Source organism: Mirounga angustirostris, unplaced genomic scaffold (genome assembly GCF_029215605.1).
Source record: "Mirounga angustirostris isolate CCGP_5_RB_7025 unplaced genomic scaffold, mMirAng1.0.hap1 SCAF_12, whole genome shotgun sequence".
NCBI lineage: Eukaryota > Metazoa > Chordata > Mammalia > Carnivora > Phocidae > Mirounga > Mirounga angustirostris.
In genome coordinates this window covers 13726450-13751514 of record NW_026991720.1, presented here as the reverse complement: position 1 = coordinate 13751514, position 25065 = coordinate 13726450, and the positions used below count along the sequence as shown (strand labels likewise).

Here is a 25065-nt window from a genome sequence, read left to right as displayed (position 1 = left end):
AATGGTCAAAAGGTGGAAATAAACCGAGTGTCCATTGATGGAAGAATGAGTAAACGAAATGTGGTCCAACCATACCCCGCATATCATTCGGCCATAAGCAGGAATGAAGTACTGTTAGGTGCTACGGCGTGGATGCCCCTCGAAAACATTATACTCGGTGAAAACAACCAGACACAAAAGGTGACATATTGTGATCCCACTTGTATAAAATACCCAGAAGAGAGAAACCCATAGAGATGGCAAGAAGAGTGGTGGTTGCCAGGGGCTGGGGGTGAGGAGGGGCTGGGAGTAACTGCTTAATGCGTACAGGGTTTTCTTTTGGGGTGATGGAAATGTCTTTTGGTTGTTGCTAATGTTGTGAGTATACTAAATGCCACTGAATTGTTCACTTTAAAATGATTGATTGTATGTTCTGTGAACTTCACCCCAATATACGAAAAAGGGGGAAAAAGACAGGGTGGGTAGGAAGGAAAGGGCCCAGGGTCAAGGAGGCGGCAGGATTCTCCAGCACTGCCTGGGGGAAACGGGTCCTGTGATTCACCGCGAACTGAAACCCTGGGCTTCTAAACACATACACATACACATTCTCATGGAAAATGTATGCCTTTTATTGGCATTAGAGGACTGGGTTCTTGGATAGATGCTCCATGTGCAGCAAGACACAGAGGCTGGGTGGCGGTGATCTGGTCCAGCCCACCCAGGCCTTAGAGCCACACTTCGTTTCTGAACCCAAACCGTGTTATCCATCCAGAATCTGCCCTAAACCGTGAGCTCAGATTACAACTCTGCTTTGTTTCTCTTGCCTCTGACCCTGCCCAGCCTAATTTACCACTTTGCAAGTTGTTGACAACTTTTCAGTTGATTTAGTTTAAACGTAAGCAAGGCCAGGGCCGGATGGGAGGAATGCTGGGAAGGTGGGTCGGAGGGCTCTCCAGGGTCTGATGATGGTTTCTTTTTGACTTGAGTGCTGCTTACACGGATGTGGTCATTTGCAAAAGTCTGTGACGCTGTATACTCATGATCTGAGAACTCTTCTGTATGTATATTGTACTTCAAGCAAAAATGAAAATAAGGCATTTATACAAAGATGCTTTTCTCAATGCTCTTTATGATATTAAAAACTGGAACTAGCTTGGGGCGCCTGGGTGGCTCAGTTGGTTAAGCGACTGCCTTCGGCTCAGGTCATGATCCTGGAGTCCTGGGATCGAGTCCCACATCGGGCTCCCTGCTCGGCGGAGAGTCTGCTTCTCCCTCTGACCCTTCCCCCTCTCATGCTCTCTCTCTAATAAATAAATAAACAAATCTAAAAAAAACAAACAAACCTGGAAATAGCTTGCATGCATAGGAGTAGAAGATTGGTAAACTGATTTCTAATACATTTATAAAACAGAATGTTACACAGTCATTAGAAATGTTGACAAAGATGTATATTTATTCACTTGGAGGTGTTAAGTAAACAATATGAAATAAGTTAGAAAAGAAGGTATATTCCAAAATATTAAAAGTGATCATCTCTGGGCAGAATACTGGTATTCATAACATTAACTACTCTGAGGAGCTTGTAAGGTACAAATTCCTGAGACCCCACCACTCAGAGATTCCCCTTCCGTCTCCCCCGCTCAACCCCAACCACACGTACCTACCCAGGCTAATTGTGATGCATAGCCTGGTTCCAACCTTGGACCCCCTTGAGAATCTGATACAAACCGTGGATCCTCTCTTAAAACACAAATGGACACACCAAGTCTTGGCTGTAACTTGTGGGCAGAAGGGCGTCATCCATGACTCCAGTTAAGAACCTCTAATGTAGAATGATAGAGATCAACCGCTTCATTTTCCTCGTTCTTCTTTTTTTTTCTTCCTTATTAGACCCCTTGCTCCCCACTCCCTGAAGGTGAGAATCTCTGCCAAGTGGCACAGATCCTTGGGCCACTGCCAAGGTCAGAGCACATCCCTTTTGTGTGTTTTTGTCGGACCGCTGCTGCCATCCAGAGGGGGTCTGCTCGTGCGATGTGCAAGCAGCGGGTCGGCCCACTGGTGGCCCTGAGGCCTGCTTCAGAACTTGCCTGCGCTGCCTGCCTTCTCTTCCTGCATCCTCACTGTGACCTTTGCAGGACAGGACTTGGGGTGCAGGCTTTACCCCCACCGCTCTGCTTCTGGTCCCGAGAAGGCAAGCCGCCTAGCTGGCGCATGAGTCTGATGAAGCTAGCCCCGAAGTTCTGATGACCCCTCTTGTAAACATCAACACCACAAGCCCCTCCACATATGCTGATCTGGGTCCCTACAATGAGATGGGAAACATTCCCTACAATATAAATGGAAGTAGGGTCAAAGCTGTGGATTACATGTTTTAAGGACCCCAAGAATATTTTATTAACAGATCCCATGAGGAGATCTCTTTTTCTGTGTCCCTCTGAAAGTCATGGACTGCTCGGGCAGTGGATGGTTCTATGGCTTCGAAGAGAAAAAAGGCCATCGGGAAGTGTCGGGTCCATTTGGGCCCAGAGGAGTGGGGAGCACGACCAACGGCCTCGGCCACCAGGTGGCGTCCCCGGCCGGCCTGGACGTGCAGCTCAGCCCAGGAAGCCAAATGTCTGCGGTGCTCGCGCTCCTTCCTTCATGCTCCAGGCAAGCACATTCCACACACAGGCCAGTCCATTCCCCGAGGACACCTGTCACCTGTGAGCACGAGTACCCTAGGACCGCCACTGCCCTCCTCCCCTAACACCTGCATCTGTCCCCAGCTCCACCCAGAGGGGCGCCTTGTTTTCCGGTCCCTGGTCACCGCTCCTGCCCTCCCCTTCCTCCTCTCTTCTGGGGGTCAGAGCGCAGCCGCCAGGCAGGATGAACCAGGGCACCATGGCATAGGGCACGAGAGAGTTTTCTTAGCCCTGGCATAATAAAAAGAAAACCCAAACACTTTTCTTTCTTTTAATACCTAAGAGTAAAAAATAGAAAAAATCCCAAACCCAACAACCCAAACAATCCATCTGGAAGTTGCTGCCATGCCTGGTCGCAGGTCCCCTTTCCAGGGCTGTTCTGCGGGAGCAGCCCCTGCCGGGCCCTGGGTCCTGGGGAGGCCCTGCGGCAGCCTGAAACCATCCCGGCCTTTACCCCGCACAACCAGGACCCAGCGTTCCAGAAAGGCCACCAGGGCTGTTTCTGTAAAAAATGTGGTTGTAACCAGGAGGAAGTTGTCCCTTGAGGCTGGGCTGGAGGTTATTTCTTGTGGAGAAACTTCATTTTATTGCCTAAAAAAAAGAGAAGGAGAACATGTCACCAGGCAGACAAAAGTGAAATCGTGCCCTTTTCATCCCGGACGTGGTGGGGATGATTGTGGCCTCCCAGGCCACCTCTGGAGCCTCTCCTCACGCAAGCTCCCCAACGCAAAGGGACCTTCCTCAGATGTGGGGAGTTTTGAAAGGAAGCGTGTCAGGAGTGTTTGCTCCTGACACGCTGACACAGGGAGCACCGAATGTAACATGTCCTTGAGGAGCCACAGGAGGAGAAAACCCCTGGCAGCACGGGCGGGTAGGAGGGCCTCCCCAGGAAACCAGCCGTCCTGCGGAAGGAAGGCACAGTGTGGCCCACTTGCAGCTCCTCCTGGGCGCCTTATCACCCTCGAGTAAACCAAGGTCCTTCTAATTCTTTTGGTTTTTGTCTTTTAATTTTTACTTATTTTTTTAAGTAATCTCTATACCTAACATGGGGCTTGAACTCACAACCCCTGAGATCGAGAGTGGCGCGTTCCATGGACCGAGCCAGCCTGGCGCCCCAACGACCTTGTAATTCTTACATTTCCACTAATTTGGAGGCTGCTCCAGGTCTTCACTACCAGACACCCTTCTTCGGTTCCCCTCATGCTTCCTAAGCTCAGTTCCCCAGAAGACTGAAGAGTGTGGGAGAGAAGAGTGAGGAACAGAGCAGGACGGCCCAGGGGCCGGTGAGGCAGGGAGGGGTGCTTTGTTTCCCTTGTCTATCCTCTGGGGCCAGATCAGAACAGGAGCCTACGAGGCCACAGTGCAGCGAGCTCTGCATTATTTGGCACCCGCCCCAGGGGAGGGAACCGGCCGAGACTCGAGACTCGGGGGACCCAAGGCTGGTGATGGGGACCGAGACCGCCGGGCCTTACCGAGTCCCTTCAGGAACTTATTGACACCACTGTGTTCTCCACTGGGGAGTGTTTCCAGGTACTCTTGGGCTCGGACCTCAAACAGACCTGTTAGCAAGAGAAATCCCAGCCATTTTAGTTCCTTCTCTCTCTCTTCTAAACATCTCCATTTCCTTACTGCCATAAAAAAGAAACCTTGCTTCTGAGACGAGCTGCTCCTATAAACATTCTCTGAATCATAAGGTTTATAAGGGTTTTTATTGCCCTTATAATTGCCCAACCTTGTGCAATAACTATCTTCGGGAGGCTGTTAAACTAGATCGTACGTGAAATCCTATTTTTATTCAACAAACACCTTCCAAGTGTCTATACTGTGCCAGGCACGTGGTTTCGAAGATGAAACAGCCCACCCTGGCTTTCGGACTCCTGTAGTCTCCCCTTTCCTCATACTCTCCCCTAAGAGGAACATCGGCCAAGTGGTTTCGCTTCCAGGGAAACCGTGTGCCATCTGTGGGCTCAGGAAGGCCGGACAGGCCACCTCAGAGGCCCTCACCTCTAGCCTCAAGGTGTGAGCCTCAGGCATTGTCTTCCTCTCTCACTGATCTTCCCTGGACAGAGGAGCCTCCCATGCCACTTTTAAGCTTTTGTGTCTCGACCTTTCTATCAAACAGTGATCTGTAAGCAGATAATCTGGTTAGCAGAGCTTCTATTTCAAGGAATCCTGTCGTCAGGAGTGACTCAGACACTAATCAATTTCCTTTTGTCTCTTCAGATACCACTCATCAGGGCGCCTGGGTGGCTCAGTTGGTTAAGCAACTGCCTTCGGCTCAGGGCATGATCCTGGAGTCCCGGGATCGAGTCCCGCATCGGGCTCCCTGCTTGGCGGGGAGTCTGCTTCTCCCTCTGACCCTCCCCCCTCTCATGCTCTCTATCTCCTTCTCTCTCTCAAATAAATAAATAAAATCTTTAAAAAAAAAACAAACAGATACCACTCATCAGAATACCAGTCTCTGTCTTTACTTTGCAAAGAGCTCCAGGCATGTGGGGCTTTGGTTCCTTCACCCAGGCTGGGCCATCACAGCACCAGAGGACACGGAAGCCTGGGGCCAGAGGCTGTCCCAGGACCCTCGCTGCCCTCCGTCTTCACCGGACCGGCTTCTCCGCGGTGTCTCTCCCCCACCCAGGTCTAATTCCCACCAGTGACTGTCTTTACCAACGTTTCTAGCTTTCCGATTCCCAAAAGGACTTAGGACGATGCAAGAAAGAGAGGGGAGTGATTCGGTCCTCCCTCACATACTCCCCCTCCTCAGCCCTGGAAGTTTGATGGAACCCAGCCAGAGGGGACAGGGAGAGGGAGGAGAGAGAGTGCAGGAGGCCAGGCTCCATGGTGAGATGACCCACAAGCTCCCCAAGCTGGGGAGTCTCTGCTGTCCTCCCTCCGGTGTTGCGGCCGATCGGGCTGAATGTGAGGAGGCGCTCACACAAAGTGGGGGGCACGGCCAGCCTCCTTCCCCCTGTCCCACCCCAGGTGGCTCCTGCCTGCTGGTGCCACACCTCGGGAGACTGGGAGGAAAGCAGGGCAGAAGGGAGGAGAGGCCTGAGGAAAAGGAGAAGAGGGGCCAGCGAGAGGCAGGAAAGCATGTTCAGGAGAGTTTCATCAAGTTGGAAAGATGGAACACAAGGAGAACCCACCGCCCAAACCTGGAACGTGGTTCTGGGAGAGGATGTGAGCGGGGAAAGAGATGGCCAGAGCAGACAGGCAGACGCTGGGGCAGTGTGACCAGCTCCGAGGCGCCAAGACGGAGCGTTCCCGGAGGAGGCCGCGCTGCCCCTCCCACCTGCGCCCGGGCCCCACGACCTTCCACCCCGCTCCTCGGCCTCTGCCGGCCAGGGCCTCTCTAGCTGCCTCGGCCCCCGGCACGGAAGGTGCCCCCTAACCTTTGGCATCCTGCCGGCGCAGCTCCCGCTCCTGGATGAAGCCCCGAAAGGTCTGGGTCTCCATGAAAACCTCCAGGAAGCGGCGGAGGCTCTTGGAGGAGACGGCTTTGCGGAAGGCCTCTCGCTGCAGGGTCCTCTCCTCGCGCTCGCCCGCCGTCAGGAACAGGGAGTAGTGGCCCACGATCTCCACGAAGAAGCGGACGAAGGCTTCGGACACCACCTCATTCAAGGGGCTGGACTCGGGGCCTGAGCAAAGTGGGGAAGGGCCGGCACCGGTGAGGGCGGACGCAGAGCCTGAGACAGCCCGGCGGGCGCAAGTAAGGACTAGAGCGGATCATCATTCTCCCTGACAAAGGTTACCCAGAGGGACGAAGCCATTTCTTTCTCCCCTTTAATTGGGTATTTTAGGGCCAAACTGGGGGAGGTGGGAAAAATTTTCTCACGATTCATTGCTAGCAAGAGATCCAGATCAAGGGGTTACACACCCAGTTTCTCTCCTTGCACACCCCTCTGGCCACTCTTCCTATTTAACTCAATGCCACATGGAAGGGCTGGTCACCTCCCCACTTGCTGCCCGACTCTAATGATGGAAGAGGGAGATGGAGGCGGCTGAGCTCTTACCGTGCTTGCAGTCTGGGGGCCCTTCATCCTGGTCACTAGCCAGGTCATTCCTCTGCTCCAGAATGTGCTCCAGGGCCACCTGAAGCTTCCTGGGGAGGATGGAATCCTCGTCATCCATCTGTAAAGCAGAGAGAGCAGGTGGGCCGCTGCCCCAGTGCCTCTGGGGATGAGAGCGGCATCCTGGACCGCAGGTCACACTGGATACACTGCAGGGCAATCCCGGCACAGTTTTTGGATTAGTGAGAGAAACATGATTTATTTTCTCATTTTTATTTTTTTTAAAGATTTTATTTATATATTTGACAGAGAGAGAGAGCAAACACAAGCAGGGTGAGCGGCAGAGGGAGAGGGAGAAGCAGGCTCCCCACTGAGCAGGGAGCCCCAATGCTGGGCTCGATCCCAGGACCTGGGATCATGACCTGAGCCGAAGGCAGACACTCAACCGACTGAGCCACCCAGGCGCCCAAGAAACATGATTTAGAGATAGAGATCTGAGGTTTGAATCTTGATTCCACGTGGTTTTTCTTTTTTTTTTTTTTTTTAAGTTTTATTTATTTAAGTAAGCTCTACACCCCACCTGGGGCTCAAACTCCCAACCCTGAGATTAAGAGTTGCATGCTCTTCCAACTGAGCCAGCCAGGTGCTCCTCTTGATTCCACTTTTTACAAGCAATATGAGCCTCAGTTTCCCCACTTGTAAAATGGGGGTACCAATCAATATCTACTTCATTGTGAAGATTAAATGGGCTATAGAAGACATGGATGAAAGAATTTGAAAAAGATATAAAGAAATGGAAAGATATTCTGTATTCATGGATTGGAAAAATCAATATTGTTAAAATGTCCATTTTACCCAAAGCCATCTATAGATTCAGTGCAATCCCTACCAAGACTGCAATGGCATTTTTTATAGAAATAGAAAAAATCCTAAAATTCACATGGAACCACAAAAGACACTGAATAGCCAAAGCGGTCCTGAGAAAAAAGAACAAAGCTGGAGGCATCACAATTCCCGATTTCAAGCTTTATTAACAAAGCTGTAGTAATCAAAACAGTCTGGTAGTGGCATGAAAACAGACACACAGACCAATGGAACAGAATCAAGAGCCCAGAAATCAACCTGTGTGTATATGGTCAACAAATATTTGACAAAGGAGCTAAGAATTCAATGGAGGAAATGATGGCCTTTTCAATAAACGGTGCCAGGAAATTCATGCAAAGGTATGACATTGGACCCCTATCTTACACCACTCACAAAAATTAACATGAAATGGATTAAAGACTTAAAGATAAGACCTGAAACTAAAACTACTAAAAATAAACAGGGAAGTTCCTTGACATTGGTCTTGGCAGTGCTTTTTGGATATGACACCAAAAGCTACAAGCAACAAAAGCAAAAATAAACAAGGACTACATCACACTAAAAAGCTTCTGTACAGTGAAAAAAAATGATCAGTAACAGTTGTACACTTAGGCTCTGCTGGTGGGAATGTGAATGAGTGCAGCCGCTATGGAAAACAGTATGGAGGTTCATCTACCATGTGATTCAGTAATTCCACTTCCGGGTATATATCTGAAGGAAATGAAGTTACCATCTTTCTTTCTTTCGTTTTTAGAGAAAGAGCATGAGCGTGAGCAGGGGGGAGGGGCAGAGGGGGAGGGAGAGAATCTTTTCTTTTTTTTTTTAAAGATTTTTATTTATTTATTTGACAGAGAGATAGAGAGAGAGAGCACAAGTAGGCAGAGCGGCAGGCAGAGGGAGAGGGAGAAGCAGGCTCCCACTGAGCAGGGAGCCGGACGTGGGGCTCGATCCCAGGACCCCAGGATCATGACCTGAGCTGAAGGCAGCCGCTTAACCGACTGAGCCACCCAGGTGCCCCGGGGGAGGGAGAGAATCTTAAGCAGGCTCCATGCCCAGCTTGGAGCCTGACGTGGGGCTTGATCTCACAACCCTGAGATCAGGACCTGAGCCGAAATCAAGAGTTGGACACTTAACTGACTGAGCCACCCTGAAATCACTTTTTTTTTTTTTTTTAAGATTTTATTTATTTATTTGAGACAAAGAGAATGAGAGAGACAGAGAGTACATGAGAGGGGGGTAGGGTCAGAGGGAGAAGCAGGCTCCCCACTGAGCCGGGAGCCCGATGCAGAACTAGATCCCAGGACTCCAGGATCATGACCTGAGCCAAAGGCAGTCGCTTAACCAACTGAGCCACCCAGGCGCCCCCTGAAATCACTATCTTGAAGAGGTATCTGCACCCCCCTGCTCATTGCAGAACCATTCACAAAGGCCAAGATATATGAACAACCTAAGTGTTCATGCATGGGTGAATGAATAAAGAAAGTAAGATTGCGTGTGTGTGTGTGTGTGTGTACGTACATACACACAATGGAATGTATATACACATATAATGGAATATTAGTTATAAAAAAGAAGGAAATCTTGCCTTTTATGACAACATGGATGGACCTTGAGGGCATTATGCTTAGTGAAATGAGTCAGAGAAATACAAATACTGTATGTTCTCACTTATATGTGAAATCTAAAAAAAGCTGGATTCATAGAATTAGAGTAGAATGGTGGTTGCCAGGAGCTAGGGGGTGGGGGAAATGGGTAAGTGTGGTCAAAGGGTACAGACTTCAGGTTATAAGATAAATGGGTTCTGGGAATCCTACGCACAGCATGGTGACTATAGTTAACAATACTCTATTGTATACTTGAAAGTTGTTAAAAGAGTAGGTCTCAAATGCTATCAGCACACACACAAAAAAGGTAATGAATTATCTGAGGGGAAAGAAGTGTCAACTAAACTTATTGTGATAATCATTTCACAGTATATCATCATGTTGTACATCGTAAACTCATATATGTTATATGTCAGTAATATTTCAATAAAGCTGGGTGAAAAATTAAATGCAGTACAATTACTTTGTAAAAGTGCTTGGCACCTAGTGGATTGTCAACATATGTGCCCCACTGCCCCCACCCCGTAGGATGGCTAGTGTTATTCAGGGACTCTGGTCAGGGCAGATGACCAGTGTGATCATGGACCTTGGAGCAGGCGGGCCCTGGGGAAGGGCAAGTAGACAGAAGTAATGATTCAAAACAGAACAAAACAAAACATTAACATGACAGAACTTTTCAGCAGTATGGCAACTCCAAGTTTAAAAGCAATCCATGGGAATGCCTGGAAAACCTTTCTGTAATGATTCTTTGCAAGATCCGTTAGGATTTAGCCCTCTTTGGCAAGCGATAACAAGAAAATAAATGTGTAGGGGCGCCTGGGTGGCTCAGTCGTTAAGTGTCTGCCTTTAGCTCAGGTCATGATCCCAGGGTCCTGGGATTGAGCCCTGCATCAGGCTCCCTGCTTGGCAGGAAGCCTGCTTCTCCCTCTCCTACTCCCCCTGCTTGTGTTCCCTCTCTCGCTGTCAAATAAATAAATAAAATCTTAAAAAAAAAAAAAAGAAAAGAAATATGTAGGGAGCCTGGGTGGCTCAGTTGGTTAAGCATCTGCCTTTGGCTCTGGTCATGGTCTTGGGGTGCTGCTGAGCGGGGTGTCTGCTTCTCCTTCTGCCCCTCCCCCTTGCTTGCGTGCACGCACCTGCTCTTTCTCTCTGTCTCTCTCTCTCATGTCCTCTCTCACTCTCTCTCTCAATAATAAAATCTATTTTTTTAAGATTTTATTTATTTATTTGACAGAGAGAGACATAGCGAGAGAGGGAACACAAGCAGGGGGAGTGGGAGAGGGAGAAGCAGGCTTCCCGCCGAGCAGGGAGCCCCATGCAGGGCTCGATCCCAGGACCCCGGGATCATGACCAGAGCCGAAGGCAGACGCTTAACCAACTGAGCCACCCAGGAGTCCCACCTTTCAATTTTTTCTAGAGGCACACACACACACACACACATACACATTGACCCTTAAACAACACAGATTTGAACTGCGCAGGGCCAGTTATTGGCAGATTTTTTTTTTTTCAATAAGTCCACTACAGTCCTATAAGTGTATTTTCTCTTCCTTATGATTTTCTTGATGATATTTTCTTTTCTCTAGCTTAATTTATTGTAAGAATATGGCATATAATACCTATAACATACAAAATATGTGTTAATTGACTGTCATCAGTAATGCTTTTGACCAACAGTAGGCTATTGGTAACTAAGTTGCTGGTAAGTCAAAAATTATGCACAGATTTTTAACTGTGAAGGGGGTGGGCACCCCTAACCCCTGTGTTGTTTAAGGGCCAACTGTGTTTCTTTCTTTCTCTTTCTCTCTCCTTTTAATAAAAAAAAAAGATCAGGACAATAATGTATATAATCTTGTGTGCTGATTTTTTCCACTCGATTTTATATTCTGAACTTTGTTAACAGTTATTTTTTGAAAGCATTTTAAAAAGACAAGTGTCTATAGTTATAACCTATACAAAGCTTCTAATTGTTAGAAAAGCACATTGTGATACAACACATGGGACTCAATGCTTTGCCAAACCTTTGCTCTTTGGCCCCTGCCTTCTCTCCCGTTCTCAGTCAGGGCCTGGCCAGGGATCACCCAAGCCCGCCGACCTGTTTTGCAATCCCAGGCCCACCAAGGAGCCTTTCCAGGCCCGGACAGCTGTGTCTCTAACAACAGAGAGGTGAAGACAGAGAAGCAGGTTGCTGCCTTTTCACTCACCTGTCTGAGGAACCGATTGTTGACGAGGTCGACCACAAGGACCTGCAAGATGAGGCAAAGGGACGATCACTGTCACCAGGGCTTCCGGGATATAGTGACAGACTCGTAGCCTTCCTCCCCCTTGGCACCCAGACAGGCAGCTGGGGTGGGGGTGGAGGGACCCAGTTGTGGTTCCCTGATGTTGCCGCTGTAGCCACAAATGATGAAGGGGGGGGGGGGGGGGAAGGGCTTTCCAGAATTGCATGCTTTCAACACCGAACCCACAGGCTCGGACATGTGTATACCACAGACTGGACTCCCTGCCCTGTTCCGAGACTGACGCAGAGCCTCTGGGACAGACTTTTAGTGTGCGGGTTGGTGGGTGAAGAAGGCTGGAGGATCCCTCCTTGTTTCCATTCCATTCAAGTCTGCACTCCCCACTCCCAGGGCTCGCTCTCCTCCCAGCTCCCCACTGGGCCTTGTCATTTTTCTTAATGGGATCGGAGGAGAGAGATCCAGAGGAGTGGATCCAACTGGAGAATGAGTCAAGCTGCAGGTGCTGGGCTTTCATTAATCAAAGTTTTTAGGATAAGCACCTTCCCCTTCTCTCCTCAGAGTGGGGCTGAGCCCCGGGGCCAGATGTAGGGGGAGGCAAGTGAGTTGCCTAGGGCACATGGTCAGGAAAATGCTGGGTGTCTGCCCCCATGACCCTGGCCAGCATGGGCCACTGGCTACAATGGAGGAAGAGCATGGGCCTGCATGGCCACCATGTTTTCACCAACAGCTGGAAACACAGGCTCTAATGCATCCCAGAGACCCTGCCCAGGAGCTGAGGGGGCTCTCTCCTTCCTTCTCAAACACACGTATGGGGTCGAACTGAGCCATTTCAGGGATCACAGGGTACCCAGACAAATTCCTTGTGGTTCAGAAACCTACACTCAAAGGCCTGTGTGTGCTGGTGAATACCTCACGGGACTTCAGGCCTCCCTGGGCAATTAGAGAAGCCACATCTGGGGGCCTGGGATGAATTTCAGGGACAGGCTTTCCCCTCGGGGTTCAGAAGTGAATGGTATCATTTAGGCCCCTCCAGTTTCCTCACTGACTGCTGGGAGCAATCAGTACAAGGGACAGAGATTATTTAGAGGCGGGGACTGGGGCTAAAGACCGACCGAAATGCCAGGGAGGACTTTCCCTACTTGGGGGCAAACCTGAAAACCCAGAAGTGGATCACTGAGAACATTTTGGTGGTTGTCTTTTTAACTGATGTGACAAAGGACCTGTTTGCAGGAGCACGGCCTTGTCAGCTTTGCTATTAGTCCAAATATAAACTCCAGCTCTTGTTAGCTCTTGGGCGCTTTCTTCCTCGGTGCTGGGGAGAGGGAGGAGGGAAGGATCGGGTGGGTGCCTGCCTGCTTTATGGATCAAGTGTTTTAACATCTGGTAAGTTGTAGATTGCTGCCCTTTAGGCCAGTGGGCTCATTTAGAGAAACCCGAATTTGCAGGCACCAAGGGTCTACCGGGGCAGACTGCAGGGGCCCCCACCCCCGGGCGACGCGCGCTTGCGGCGCCTTAGCCAGCACCTCCCCTCTGCCCTCCGGCCCCCCCGGGGGGGAACCGGGGCGTCCCGGGCTTGCCTCTTCCAGTGGCAGCTCCCGCAGCAGCGGCAGCGAGCTGGTGAGCAGCCCGACGAGGAAGGGGGTCGGTGAGCACACGATGTCGATCATGGCGGGCGGCAGCACGGGGATGTAGGTGTGCTGCCAGGTGAAGGGGTAGATGACGGCCACCATAGCGTGGCAGCACTTGGACAGCGTGCTGCAGCGGAAGGGGGAGAAGGGGAGAAGGGGCAGATTCAGGGAAAGCTCTGGACGGGGCCTGCTCAGGCTCACGGGGTGGGCAGCCTCCACGGAGGAGGCTGGGGAGAAATGCAGACACCATCCCAGGGGCGTGTTGGCCAGGAAAGGCGCCACGCACCTACTCGGCACCCTGTGTAACGCGGCCCGAACCCAGATGACACCAGGCACGTGGGGCCTGTGCGAGGCTCTGAGTCACAGCTGGAAGGATGGATTGAAGGCCTCAGCTCATTTTCGCTAGTGTGCGTCACACGCGAGCTGCGTTCTCGGAAGGTCTTGACCAAATCATTCGCTTCCACCCCTCTTCCCCAAACCCTTCCAAATCAACAAAAGCCTCTTTCTTCATGGATGCTCACGAATTTCTCTTATTGAAGATGCTTTTATATTCTCAACTAGCCTTCTCTTTGCTCTCTTCCACACATTTGCTCAGCCAAGCACGAATACCTAGGTGCAATCAAGGGAAATAGGGTAACTCCTCTGGTATTCACGTGGCCAGCAGTCAGCTCCCAGGCTCTGTTGTGTAAACATGAAACTCGTGTACAGTTGCCCCTTACCCAGAATACAAAACTTAAAAAGAAATAACAACGCTGGGAGTCTCCCTTAAAGAACTTTGATCATGGTACAGCCTTTATCGGCAAGCCCTGAGCTCCAGTGATCACTGTTCCTAGTGCTCTGCGCAGAGCCTGAGCTCATGAGTGGATGAATGGGGGGATTACCCGGGACTATCACCTGGAATATCAGCCCCACCGGGCTGCACACAGGGATGCCCGGCAGCCTCCCATGGTGAGCAAGAGCCAACCTTCTCTCCTTCCCTGCAGTTTCTTCTTTCTTCACCAGCCTGCTGGCGAGCAGACCCTTTCGCTCTCATTCTAGTGTGCTCTTTCTAAAATGCCATGGGATTCGAAACTCTGGAAGCTTGTTAGAAATACAAGTAATGTGGATGCAACTGGAGGGTATTATGCTGAGCGAAATAAGTCAATCAGAGAAAGACATGTATCATATGACCTCACTGATATGAGGAATTCTTAATCTCAGGAAACAAATTGAGGGTTGCTGGAGTGGGGGGTGGGGTGGGAGGGATGGGGTGACTGGGTGATGGACACTGGGGAGGGTACGTGCTCTGGTGAGCGCTGTGAATTGTGCAAGACTGTTGAATCTCTGAAACAAATAATGCAATATATGTTAAGAAAAAAAAAAAAGATAGCAGAAGGGGAAGAATGAAGCGGGGGAAATCGGAGGGGTAGACGAACCATGAGAGACGATGGACTCTGAGAAACAAACTGAGGGTTCTAGAGGGGAGGGGGGTGGGAGGATGGGTTAGCCTGGTGGTGGGTATTGAGGAGGGCACGTTCTGCATGGAACACTGGATGTTATGCACAAACAATGAATCATGGAACACTATATCGAAAACTAATGATGTAATGTATGGGGATTAACATAACAATAAAAAATTAAAAAAAAAAAGAAATACATGTAATGTAAGAATAAAATAAAAGTGAGGGCCCATGGTTTCTCCCAAGAACGTACTGCATCCTCCTCAGGGCGCGGGCCCTGTAACCAGCATTTCCTTTGTTAGGCCACCTTCTGAATATTTGCCCTGGTTCTCAGATGTGCTCTGTTAGGCAGAGTTGCAAGGAAGCGGAGTTCTTGGGCGCCTGAGTGGCTCAGTTGGTTAAGCGACTGCCTTCGGCTCAGGTCATGATCCTGGAGTCCTGGGATCGAGTCCCACATCGGGCTCCCTGCTCGGCGGGGAGTCTGCTTCTCCCTCTGATCCTCCTCCCTCTCATGCTCTCTGTCTCTCATTCTCTCTCTCGCAAATAAATAAAGTCTTAAAAAAAAAAAATTTTTTTAAAGGAAGCGGAGTTCTCCATAGACGAACGCTCCCTTGCTGGATTCCCATTGACATCAGGCATCTATGCAGGATTATTTGGGAGGTCTGTCCCAGGCGACCACAATCAAGCAAATATCTCAAAAAAAGGCAGTCAAATGAATTTTTTTGTTTCCCAGTGCATATAAAAATTATGTTTATATTACACTGTATGCAAGTGTGTGATAGCATTGTCTAAAAAAATAATATATGTACTTTAATTAAAAAGTAGTTTATGCTAAAAAATGCTAACCATCATCTGAGCTTTCAGTGAGTCATAATCAGCAGTCACAGATGACCGTAACATAATAATAATGAAAAATATTGTGAGACATTACCAAAATGGGACACAGAGTCATGAAGTGAGCAAGTGCTGGTGGAAAAACAGAGCTCATGAACTTGCCTGATGCAGGGTTGCCACAAACCTTCCATTTTTTTTTAAAGATTTTATTTATTTTTTGACAGAGAGACAGCAAGAGAGGGAACACAAGCAGGAGGAGTGGGAGAGGGAGAAGCAGGCTTCCCGCCGAGCAGGGAGCCCGATATAGGGCTCGATCCCAAGACCCTGGGATCATGACCTGAGCCGAAGGCGGACGCTTAACGACTGGGCCACCCAGGCGCCCCAAACCTTCAATTTGTAAAAAAACAAAACCAAAAAATGCAGTATCTGCAAAGTGCAACAGACCAAGGTCTGCCTGCAACCTCAATGTCATAAAACTTTCCTGAGCCCGTTTTAATAGGATCACTTAGCTCTGGCTTCCTTAAGGAGAAAAGAGGTGAACTAAAAGATATTGGCTAGCAAGTGAAATAAGCCAGAGAGAAAAAGGCAAATACTGGACGATTCCACTTATACGTGAGGGACTTAGAACAGGCAAATTCATAGAGACCAGGGGCTGGGGGAGCAAGAACGGGGAGCTGCTGCCTAGAGTGGACAGACTTTCAGTTTGAGATGATGAAAAGTTCTGGAAATGGACAGTGCTGATGGTCGCAAACACTGTGAATGTCCTTAATGCTGCCACTGAACTGTGTACTTAAAAATGATTAAAATAGTGAGCTTTATGTTATGTATATTTTATCACAATAAAAAAAAAACCAAGAAAAAATTACTTACCTGCAAAAGGAATTCCTCTGAATCTGGCATCCCTGAACATCCTTAAAATATATACTAGCCCCCTTTCCCATCCCACCTGCATTTGGGGGCCCCCAAACCAAACAAGAGTAATGTTGAATCTTGTTCATTTATCAGCATGAACCTCCTGACCTTCCTGTTCCCTGTCTTTGCAAATTATCTCTCTGAACACTAAGTGGAGTCCTGAAATGCTTCTTAGGAGCATGGCACCCACATGTCGCACTATTTGGTCCTAGTCTTTTCTTTCAAGTGATTACCCCCAAAACGAGAAAGATACTACCCCAAGATTTCATTATCATAATGCCCATAATATCTTCTTCATAAGAGGGAGGTATATAAGGTATATAATACCTTCTCTATAATACCTTCCTTATACCTATTGAGTAATAGTGAGACAGAATAATTGTTAGGACGTATAATGAGAAGAACAGCAATAATTCAGCTGGCAGGTTGGTGACTTCTCAAAGAATTTTCTCTCAAAGCAGAGAAACATTTTTCCTCAGGCATCCCTTTCTCTCAGATATTCAGGAATGTAAATACTGTTGGTGAGTTGCTCACCTTTGTGTTTAATTTCCTTGATGATTGAATGTGTTGAATTTACTTTGTTCTAAAATTTAAAACTTTTAGGGCCAACCTGTATCAGTGTGTGACCAGTCCGCAAAGTTGATCTGCTCACGTACTATAGTTGTGAGGACACAACTGAGAAAACCAGGATGTTAAAATATAAATGTGGATAGCTGGGTCTAGAGCAGGTTTTTTCAGACAACAGTTTGCAGCCCATCATTGGGTCCTGAAATAATTTTAGTGGGCTGTGATCAGTCTTAGAAACAACAAAAAGAACAGACTAGAAGAGTGTGCTGCATTCTGTTCCAGTCGTAAATAACGATCTGTGGGCCTGTGTGTGGTATATGCGTTGGGTCTGAACGTGAACGGCATTGCTCATTAGGGCCTGCAGTAAAAAGGGTCTGAAGTCAACGATTTGGATCAAAGAACTGGAGGCTGGAGGCAGGTAGGCAGTAATGGTTCAGTTGGAATTCTGGTATGTTCCATGTTTTCCTGGGACCTTAAAAGAGACGGTGAGAAGGAATTCCCTGAAGGAAGCCTCGTGTATGAAACCCGTCTCCTTGGACAGCACGTTTGTTGGAAGCTCCCAAATGTGTCTTGGAGGAAGAGGGCTTCTGGGTGGGCCTTGGCGGTGGGAGTGGTCATGCGGGGCCCATTTCACAGCTGGTTCTGAAGCTTTTCACTTCTGTCTGCTTGCTAGCGGAGAATAAAAATGCAGTGCTCACGCTGAAGAGTTCTTTCACATTTTCAGAGTTGTGGTTTAAGCACTTTTGACCCCAGGGAGGTTACAGAATCACAGAATTTTAGACCTGGAGCCACCTTAGAGATGGAGTTCATCTTCTTTTGAATCTTTTTTTTTTTTTTTTCGGTAAGCTTCACACCCAACGTGGGGCTTGGACTCACGACGCTGAGATCAAGAACCGCATGCTCTATCGACTGAACTGGCCAGGCGCCCCTTCTTTTGAATTTTAAGAGCTAAAGAGACAGAGGCCGAGGCTGACCTCTGCATTCAAGGTGGGCCGTGAAGCGCCTGGAGGAGGGGAAGAGATAGAGAGCGAGGAATGGAGGCACGAAGAGACACAGTGAGAAGCCTTTGTGGTTTCCTCAATCACTGCAGTAGAAAAATAAATGTGTTTAAGTTTTTTTTTTTCCCAACTCAAAGAAAAGGCCTTCTGCCCTTTTGCTTTCTTGCTGCCTCATTCCTGGAATGAGAAAGTGTAATGAGTTGCTGGCTTCTCTCTGCCGCTAGAGCATCCTGTGGCTCCTAGGGGAAGCCTAAGGGGCCCTGCAGTGCCGGGAGCCCCCCCCACACCTCCCAACGTTCAGCTGCAGAGTGTGAACCAGCTGGATGAGGAAGCAGTTGGAATAGGTCATTAAAAATGAGAAGCCATGCCAGTTCTAGCCAGATACATACACTGGGTGAATGAATGTTCCGGAGAGAAAGATCAAATTCATTCATGCCACTGGAATGCACGGAACTAAAGGACAGCTGAATTCAATTTTGATGGGGACCAATGATGACAGCTCAGCTGGGTACCCTGCTCGCCACGGAGGCAGGTGGGGGCCCCTGCTATCTCTCCGGACAAGGGTTTTTTGTTTGTTTGTTTTTAAATCGTCTGATGTGCTGTTGCAGCTGGGGCCAAATGTTTCCGCACCTGGCTGTCATTAGCACCTCGCTGGCAGGCGCATACGGAGCGCCGGGTGCTCACGGCAGCAGGTGGGCATCGTTTGAGGAGTGGCGCATTCCTCCTCTTGCTCACCGGCCCACATGAGTGTGCTGGGAGAAAAAAACAAAACAAACCAACAACTTCTCTCTCTTGAAACACTAGAAGGAAAGGTCGAATTCTGCAAAGAGTACAGTTAGTGACAACTCTCCCCCCAAAATAAATGGTAGAGGAGAAAGGGATTATTTTGAGTATAGCTTGTGTTTTTCTCGGTCTCTGCTGCAAGTGCTAATGAAATTTTATTCCCAGGCTCATGAAGGCTAGAGGAGCCTTCCACGGGGGGTAGAGGGGTGGGCACTGCTAGGATGGGTGGTCTCTTAGGAATATGGAAAGAGGGCGCCTGGGTGACTCAGTTGGTTAAGCGACTGCCTTCGGCTCAGGTCATGATCCTGGAGTCCCTGGATCGCGTCCCGCATCGGGCTCCCTGCTCAGCAGGGAGTCTGCTTCTCCCTCTGACCCTCCCCCCTCTCATGTGCTCTCTCTTTCTCATTCTCTCTCAAATAAATAAATAAAACCTTAAAAAAAAAAAGGAATATGGAAAGAACAGGGTTTGGTTTGGGCGACGCTGAGGATGACTTTTCAAGTAAGCTTGCCATACAGCCTTCCTAAGCATCTGCTGGTTGGAGGAGAGGCAATGTTTTGGAGGAAGTCCTAGGAAGACAGCCCTCACAGCTGGCTCTTGTTACCGTGGGGGTGGAGGAAAGCAACACCAGCCTTCAGCTGTGATCGATTTGTACAAAAGCAGGGGAGGGAGGTGATGCCCACGCGGGAGGCTGGCTGGGCCACAGGGCTTCAAGATGGGCACAGGGGAGAAGCGTCCCAGAATGCTTTGCTATTTGGCGGTGCTTTGTGAGGGCTGAAGCATTAGTCTGGAGAAATCAGGATGTACTTGTGTGTAATCAAGTTCTCCTGGAGAAGACACTTTGGTTCTGGTTGCTACCAAGCTCCTGTCACCGTATGTGGGGTTACTATGCTCAGCAACCTTCCAACTCACCTAGGAACCAGTAAGAACTGAACACAGAGCCTTCTCTAAAATGCTACCAGAACAGTAAACAATGAGTTTCCTGAGTTAGACAGACTCCCCAGGAATTTGAAGAATGATCCTATCAGCATCCGTCAGTATCCCAAGCAAAGTATCTCTCCTAGTGTATCATTCCCAGGAACATGAGCAAAAGGCAAACTTCAGTCTGGGCTGGTACCTGGAGGGACCTAGCGGGAGGTGGGTGCCACCATGCCCTGGCTGCCGTATTTCCATGACTGTACTTTCTTTCTTTCTTTTTTAAAGATTTTTTATTTATTTATTTGACAGAGACAGAGATAGCGAGAGCAGGAACACAAGCAGCGGGAGTGGGAGAGGGAGAGCAGGCTTCCCGCCGAGGAGGGAACCCGATGTGGGACTCGATCCCAGGACCCTGGGATCATGACCTGAGCCGAAGGCAGACGCTTAACGACCGAGCCACCCAGGCGCCCCCATGACTGTACTTTCAAACCTAGAAGTAACATGTTGCCAAATTAAAAAAAAAAAAATTAGGCTGGGCCTCGAGAAAACTGGCTTTGCTACTTCCTGTATGATCTTAGGTGAAAGCCTTGAACTTCCTTATCTGTAGAATAAGTCAAGTGGACTAGATAATTTCTAACTTCCTTCCAGCTTTAATGTTTACAAACTATAAATCTACGTGCGCGAAAGAAAACCAGGCGCTGGAAATAGCTGGAAAGTGAAAAGAACCACGGCTTGTCATCGGGAGATAATCCTAGGGCTCATTAGTGGAGACAGGACAGAAGAGCTGGGGTGACATCGCATGGGACAAACTAATAGAACAAAGTAGTGGAGAGGTTTTGAGTCCCTGCAGTAAGCTCCACATAAAGGTGGCAACACAAACAAGGACGGCCTGAGAGCATCTGACCCCTGATGGATGAACCGGACTAAGTCTTCAGCCCAAGATTTTGCTAGTGATGGGTTTGACGTAGAAGACAATTTTGGTCACGCTAGTCTCCAAATCTTGCTCCAAATGTTACCTTCTTGGTGTTCATATGCAAAAATAGGTAGTTGATACTTAAAATTTCATCAGACTGATCCCATTATGTTACTAAAGTTGTATTTTTCATAGGCTTTTGCTGAATGAAATGTATGTACCTCTAAGACTGGCAGCCACTCTGGGGACCTCTGAAGTAGTATTCTGGATGCCAGATCACCAAGGTGGCAGCTATTGATGCTGCAGGTGGGCCTCGGGCAAGCTCATCTGCCCAGAGAGGGCACGCTCACAAACTCTACCTTTTTCTGAGATGGCAAACATTGCCAAGCATAACCGATTCTAGACAGGACAGGGGGTCCCCATTTAGGCTTACAGATACTGATAAAAAAAAAAACAACCCAAAGGAGAACACAAAAGGACGAAGGTGCATAGCTACCTAGGAACTTATCTGTGCAGTTACTCATGGGCAAAGCCAAGGTGCAAACTCCAGTATTTACCAAGATTTGACCACCTTGGGGCGCCTCGGTGGCTCAGTCAGTTAAACGTCTGCCTTTGGCTCAAGTCATAATCCCAGAGTCCTGGGATCAAGCCCCGCTTCGGGCTCCCTGCTCAGTGGGGAGTCTGCTTCTCCCTCTGCTGCTCCCCCTGCTGGTACTGTGTGTGTGTGTGTGTGTGTGTGTGTGTGTGAAATAAGTAAATAAATAAATCTTAAAAAAAAGATTTGACCACCTAATCCTAAGTAGTCATTTGGCTTATAGTCTTCCGGTACCCCAAAAAGGATAAAAAGGAAATTTCTCAAATATTAAAAACTTTGTCCCCTCTAAAACTTTTGAACAAATCTGTTTATGTGCAGCTCTGATTTTATGATTCGGCTGCGTCTGTAGATTAGTCAAAATGTTGGGAATTGAAATTAATAAACTAAAAAACAAATGTTTATCATTGGGGAAATGAAGAAAGGGGTATAAGAAAATATTTATTTGGGTTGCTATGACAACAGAACAAGCCATCACAACAACATTCTCTCTTTTCCATCTGTCAAACTTGGGCTTGACGGAGCCTTAAGAAACACTCAGTGTCCACCCTGAAGATGAAACAGAGCAAAAATATTATTCTAAATTTGATAGATTTTTGGCTCGACTTAAAACTCTTTCATAACTCATTCAGTATTTGCCACAAGTCCCGGCTACTTCCTGTTGCAGTGGGTAGACTCACTAGCAGTGAAGAGTAAGTACATTGTGTGTGTGTGTGTGTGTGTGTGTGTGTGTGTGTGTGGTGGGGGGATGGCAGCATGACTACAGGCCAAATTCAGGCTAACGTCCACCGAGATGCCAAGCGGCCACTCACTGAGCTCGTGGCCTGTCCTGCTCTCTTGTGCTGTTCTGAGGTCTCACAAAGATTGGGGGGAATCAGAAGAATGAGGAGGCTTGCTTCCACTTCTAGCTGAACAGGGCTGGAAATGGGACCACATGTGGCATGTGGAATACCGTGCCCAGGGGTGATGAGGATGAAAGACCCCACGGGAGCTTATGCTGAAGGCTCTCCTCATAGACTTTCCCAGGTCAGATGATCTGCAGCCAGCCACTGTCCTCAAATCCCTAGTTTGTCATGACCTGGTCAAAGAACTCTTCAGTTCCTTATGGTTCTTTGTCCATAAATCAGGCAGCATTAGGTGGAGGCAGATTCCTCCTGGAGGGATACCCAGTAAGAAGAGCAGGCCCGAGAAGGGAAGATGGGTTCTAGCTTTTTTCACTCAGCAACTTCACACACAGGATGTTCTTTGGTGGATTTTCTGTGTTTTGATCATTAGCTATCTTTCTTCCTTCCTTCCTTCCTTCCTTCCTTCCTCCCTCCCTCCCTCCCTCCTTCTCTTTCTTTTTTTTCTTAAGATTTTATTTTTAAGTAATCTCTACACCAATGTGGGATTCAAACTTACAACCCTAAGATCAAGAGTCGCAGGCTCCACTGACTGAGCCAGCCAGGAGCCCCAGCTGTGTCACTTTCTTACAGGTGAGCCAGATTTCCCTGTACTGGCTCAGTTGGCCTGTTAGGAAGGGGTCACCACGGAGGGTCAGAGAGACCTGACACCGAGGTCTCCAGAAGTAGACAGTGTAAGCTGTAAAAGGAGGTGCAGAGACGCCCCGACTTCTGAGCACAGTCTAGAGCAGAGGCCTGGGCATCCTGGAGAGGACCCACAACACGGTGCGTAATTTAACTCTAACCCAAGAACGTTAAGAAGGGAATTAGATGTGCATGCACAGTTACTTGGGCGTCACACAGCTCTGAAGTGTCAGGGACTGGAATCGCTCTAAGGAAGGCCCCAGTAGCTACCCAGGTGATTTCTACTGAACCAGACGAAGCCGGGAGGGGAGTGAGCCTATGGAGCTCAGGGAGAGGTGGGGTGTTGGGGCTGACTTTCCCTCAGCAGCATGTTCATAGAATCACATAGCATTTGAGCCAGAGGGGTCCTGCAGGCATTAGACAGTCCTCCCCCCCACTGCACAGTTGGGCACATGAGGTGGTCGTCCCCTGGGACACTCTGGCAAGCACAGGACGCCTGAGGAGGTGGGGTCAGGAAAAATACCCTTATAGCAGATTCTGGGCCAGGATCAAAGGGAGGGCAAGGCACGAAGGAGCACGGTTCCAGGAGGTCCCGAGCACTCTGGCCTGTGGAGTGAGAGAATTTCAGAGCGAGGAGAGACTGTGGGGTCGCCCGGTCCCACCAGCCTCACTGGGCCCCAGCTGAAGGCCACAGAGAGGGAGGGCTTGGGGAGAAAAGCACAGAAGTCTTAGCTTCTTCAGTACACAATTCTAGCCTGATGCCAAGCACACAAGAGGTCTCAACGGCATGTTTTAAAAAAGACTTTCCTTATATATTTCTGTAGATGGGGGTCAAAGAGGTTGCCCTTCCCCCCGCCAGACCACGTGGCGTGCTCCTCCTCCTCCCTTCTCATTTTCTCTGGAGCCAAGCTGCCTGCGTCCCAGCCCTCCCACTAACCACTGGTTTGCTTGAGCAAAGTGACTTAACCTTTGTGTGCTTCTTAGTTTCCTAATAATAGAAGCTATCTGACTGAGTTGTCAGGAGCCTGAAAGAGTACAGATCAACCCCTTCCAAGAGCCGGGCCCAGAGGCAACATTCCAGTGTTCTTTGTGGTGGCGGTGTTGTTCCTGTCATCAGGCTTGCTCATGCTGCGATTCCTTCTTTTCTGGCCTCAGCTCTATGGGCCTTTATTTATTTATTTTTCCATCTCTTCAGGTCTGCCTGGGCATTGGATGGAAAGATAATTTATGGGGCAAGAGAGAGAATACTTCGAGGCATTTGTAACAGGAAAAGCAGGGGCTGGCTGCCTTTGGGGACAACATGACATGGGGGCTGTCACAAGTCGCAGTGACGAGGGGCCTGGGTGCAGATGAGCCCTGGTTTCATAAATGAGGAGGCCCAGGCCCACAGCTGAGGATGCTCAGGCTTCCTCCCTCCTCCGGGGAAGCACCCCGGGGCCCTGCATCCCACGTGATGAGACGGATGTGCAAGTATGAAAGCTCTAAAGGGTCTATAAAGGTAATTAAGGTGTTTTACACACACACACACACACACACACACACACACTCACACAGTGGTTAACTGCGCCATGGCCTGGCTCTGGACTCTGTCCCTGCAGCAGCTGTAGCTGGCGTTTTACCCCCTCTGCCCTCTCATGGCGGTCTGCTGTTCGAAGGGACTCCGTCTCTAAGGGCAGAACACCAGGCATCATGGAAAGTGGGGCGAGGAGAGACACTTTGAAGTCCCCTCCAATCCGACCACATCGGTGACCTGTCCCCGCAGTAAAGCTGAGCAGGAGGGGAGGAGCTGGGAGAAGCAACCCAGATGCAGCCACGGGGCAGGGTCCATTCTCAGGGATGGAGTCCCTTCACCTTCCTTTGTCTCTTGTTACAGCAGCTCTGGGGAACGGGCTTCAGTCTGTCAACCCAGAAATCTGTCCAGGCTGGAGGGAGAGGTGGGCAAGTCCCCTCCAGACATCTTCGTCACAGCATTTCCAGGAGTCTTCATACCCTAAGCCTGACCCATCCCCTCTGCTGTCCTTCAGGGATGCATCTGTCTTTGACCCTTTCTATTCCCACCCTCTCTCTCATTGTACCTCTCTTTCGTGTTCTCCTTTGTTGGGGAGGGAAGCCTGGGGAGGGCACGCTCCTCTCCAGCCATGCCCGTCTTCCCAGACATTTTCTCAGGAGGCACCTTCCCAAGCCTACCATCTTCAACCCGGCAGCAAGCTCCTGAAGGGACTGCTTGGCCCCATGTCCAGTCTGGGTGGGCAGCAGGTTTACTGGGCTGGCCTTCACTTCTTGCCTTGGCCTTCCTGAGAGCCATCACTTTCCCCTCCCCCACGGTGGAGCCTGAGAATTCTACTTCCGGGGACAGAGTGGAGCTTCCAGAGCAGACAGACAGCTACTCGATGAAACCCGACCCTGGTCACTGAAGGGTTATTACTCATCTTTCGCTTCCAGAGCCCCAACCTTATAACTCTCCCGCCTGAATTCCCCAGTGCCCAGTGAGCTTGGAGAGCTGCCCACTCCCAGCACCAGCTGCAGGCTGAGAGCCGGCCTGCTTCCTGCGCGGACCCCAGTGCACTGGGGAGTGCAAGAAG

General features: G+C 49.3%; 1 protein-coding gene across 7 annotated transcripts in view; it reads right to left on the bottom strand.

Annotated features, from left to right (window-relative positions):
- Nucleotides 1-2917: 2917 nt before the first annotated feature.
- The window catches only part of DENND2A (DENN domain containing 2A), a 97266-nt gene continuing 75118 nt past the window's right edge, over nt 2918-25065 (bottom strand). For 4 of the 7 annotated variants that reach the window (XM_045864177.3, XM_054505173.2, XM_045864178.3 and 1 more), the window contains exons 15-20: nt 12953-13130; nt 11340-11381; nt 6671-6788; nt 6050-6295; nt 4133-4219; nt 2918-3251 (exon numbers count right to left, since the gene is read on the bottom strand). In XM_045864177.3, coding sequence (XP_045720133.2) covers nt 3220-3251; nt 4133-4219; nt 6050-6295; nt 6671-6788; nt 11340-11381; nt 12953-13130 — 703 coding nt within the window. In that variant the 3' untranslated portion in view covers nt 2918-3219. Of the gene's footprint in view, nt 3252-4132; nt 4220-6049; nt 6296-6670; nt 6789-11339; nt 11382-12952; nt 13131-15665; nt 17759-25065 lie in introns of those variants that run through there. The other 3 variants (XR_010406340.1, XR_010406341.1, XM_045864180.3) reach the window with 3 other exon arrangements.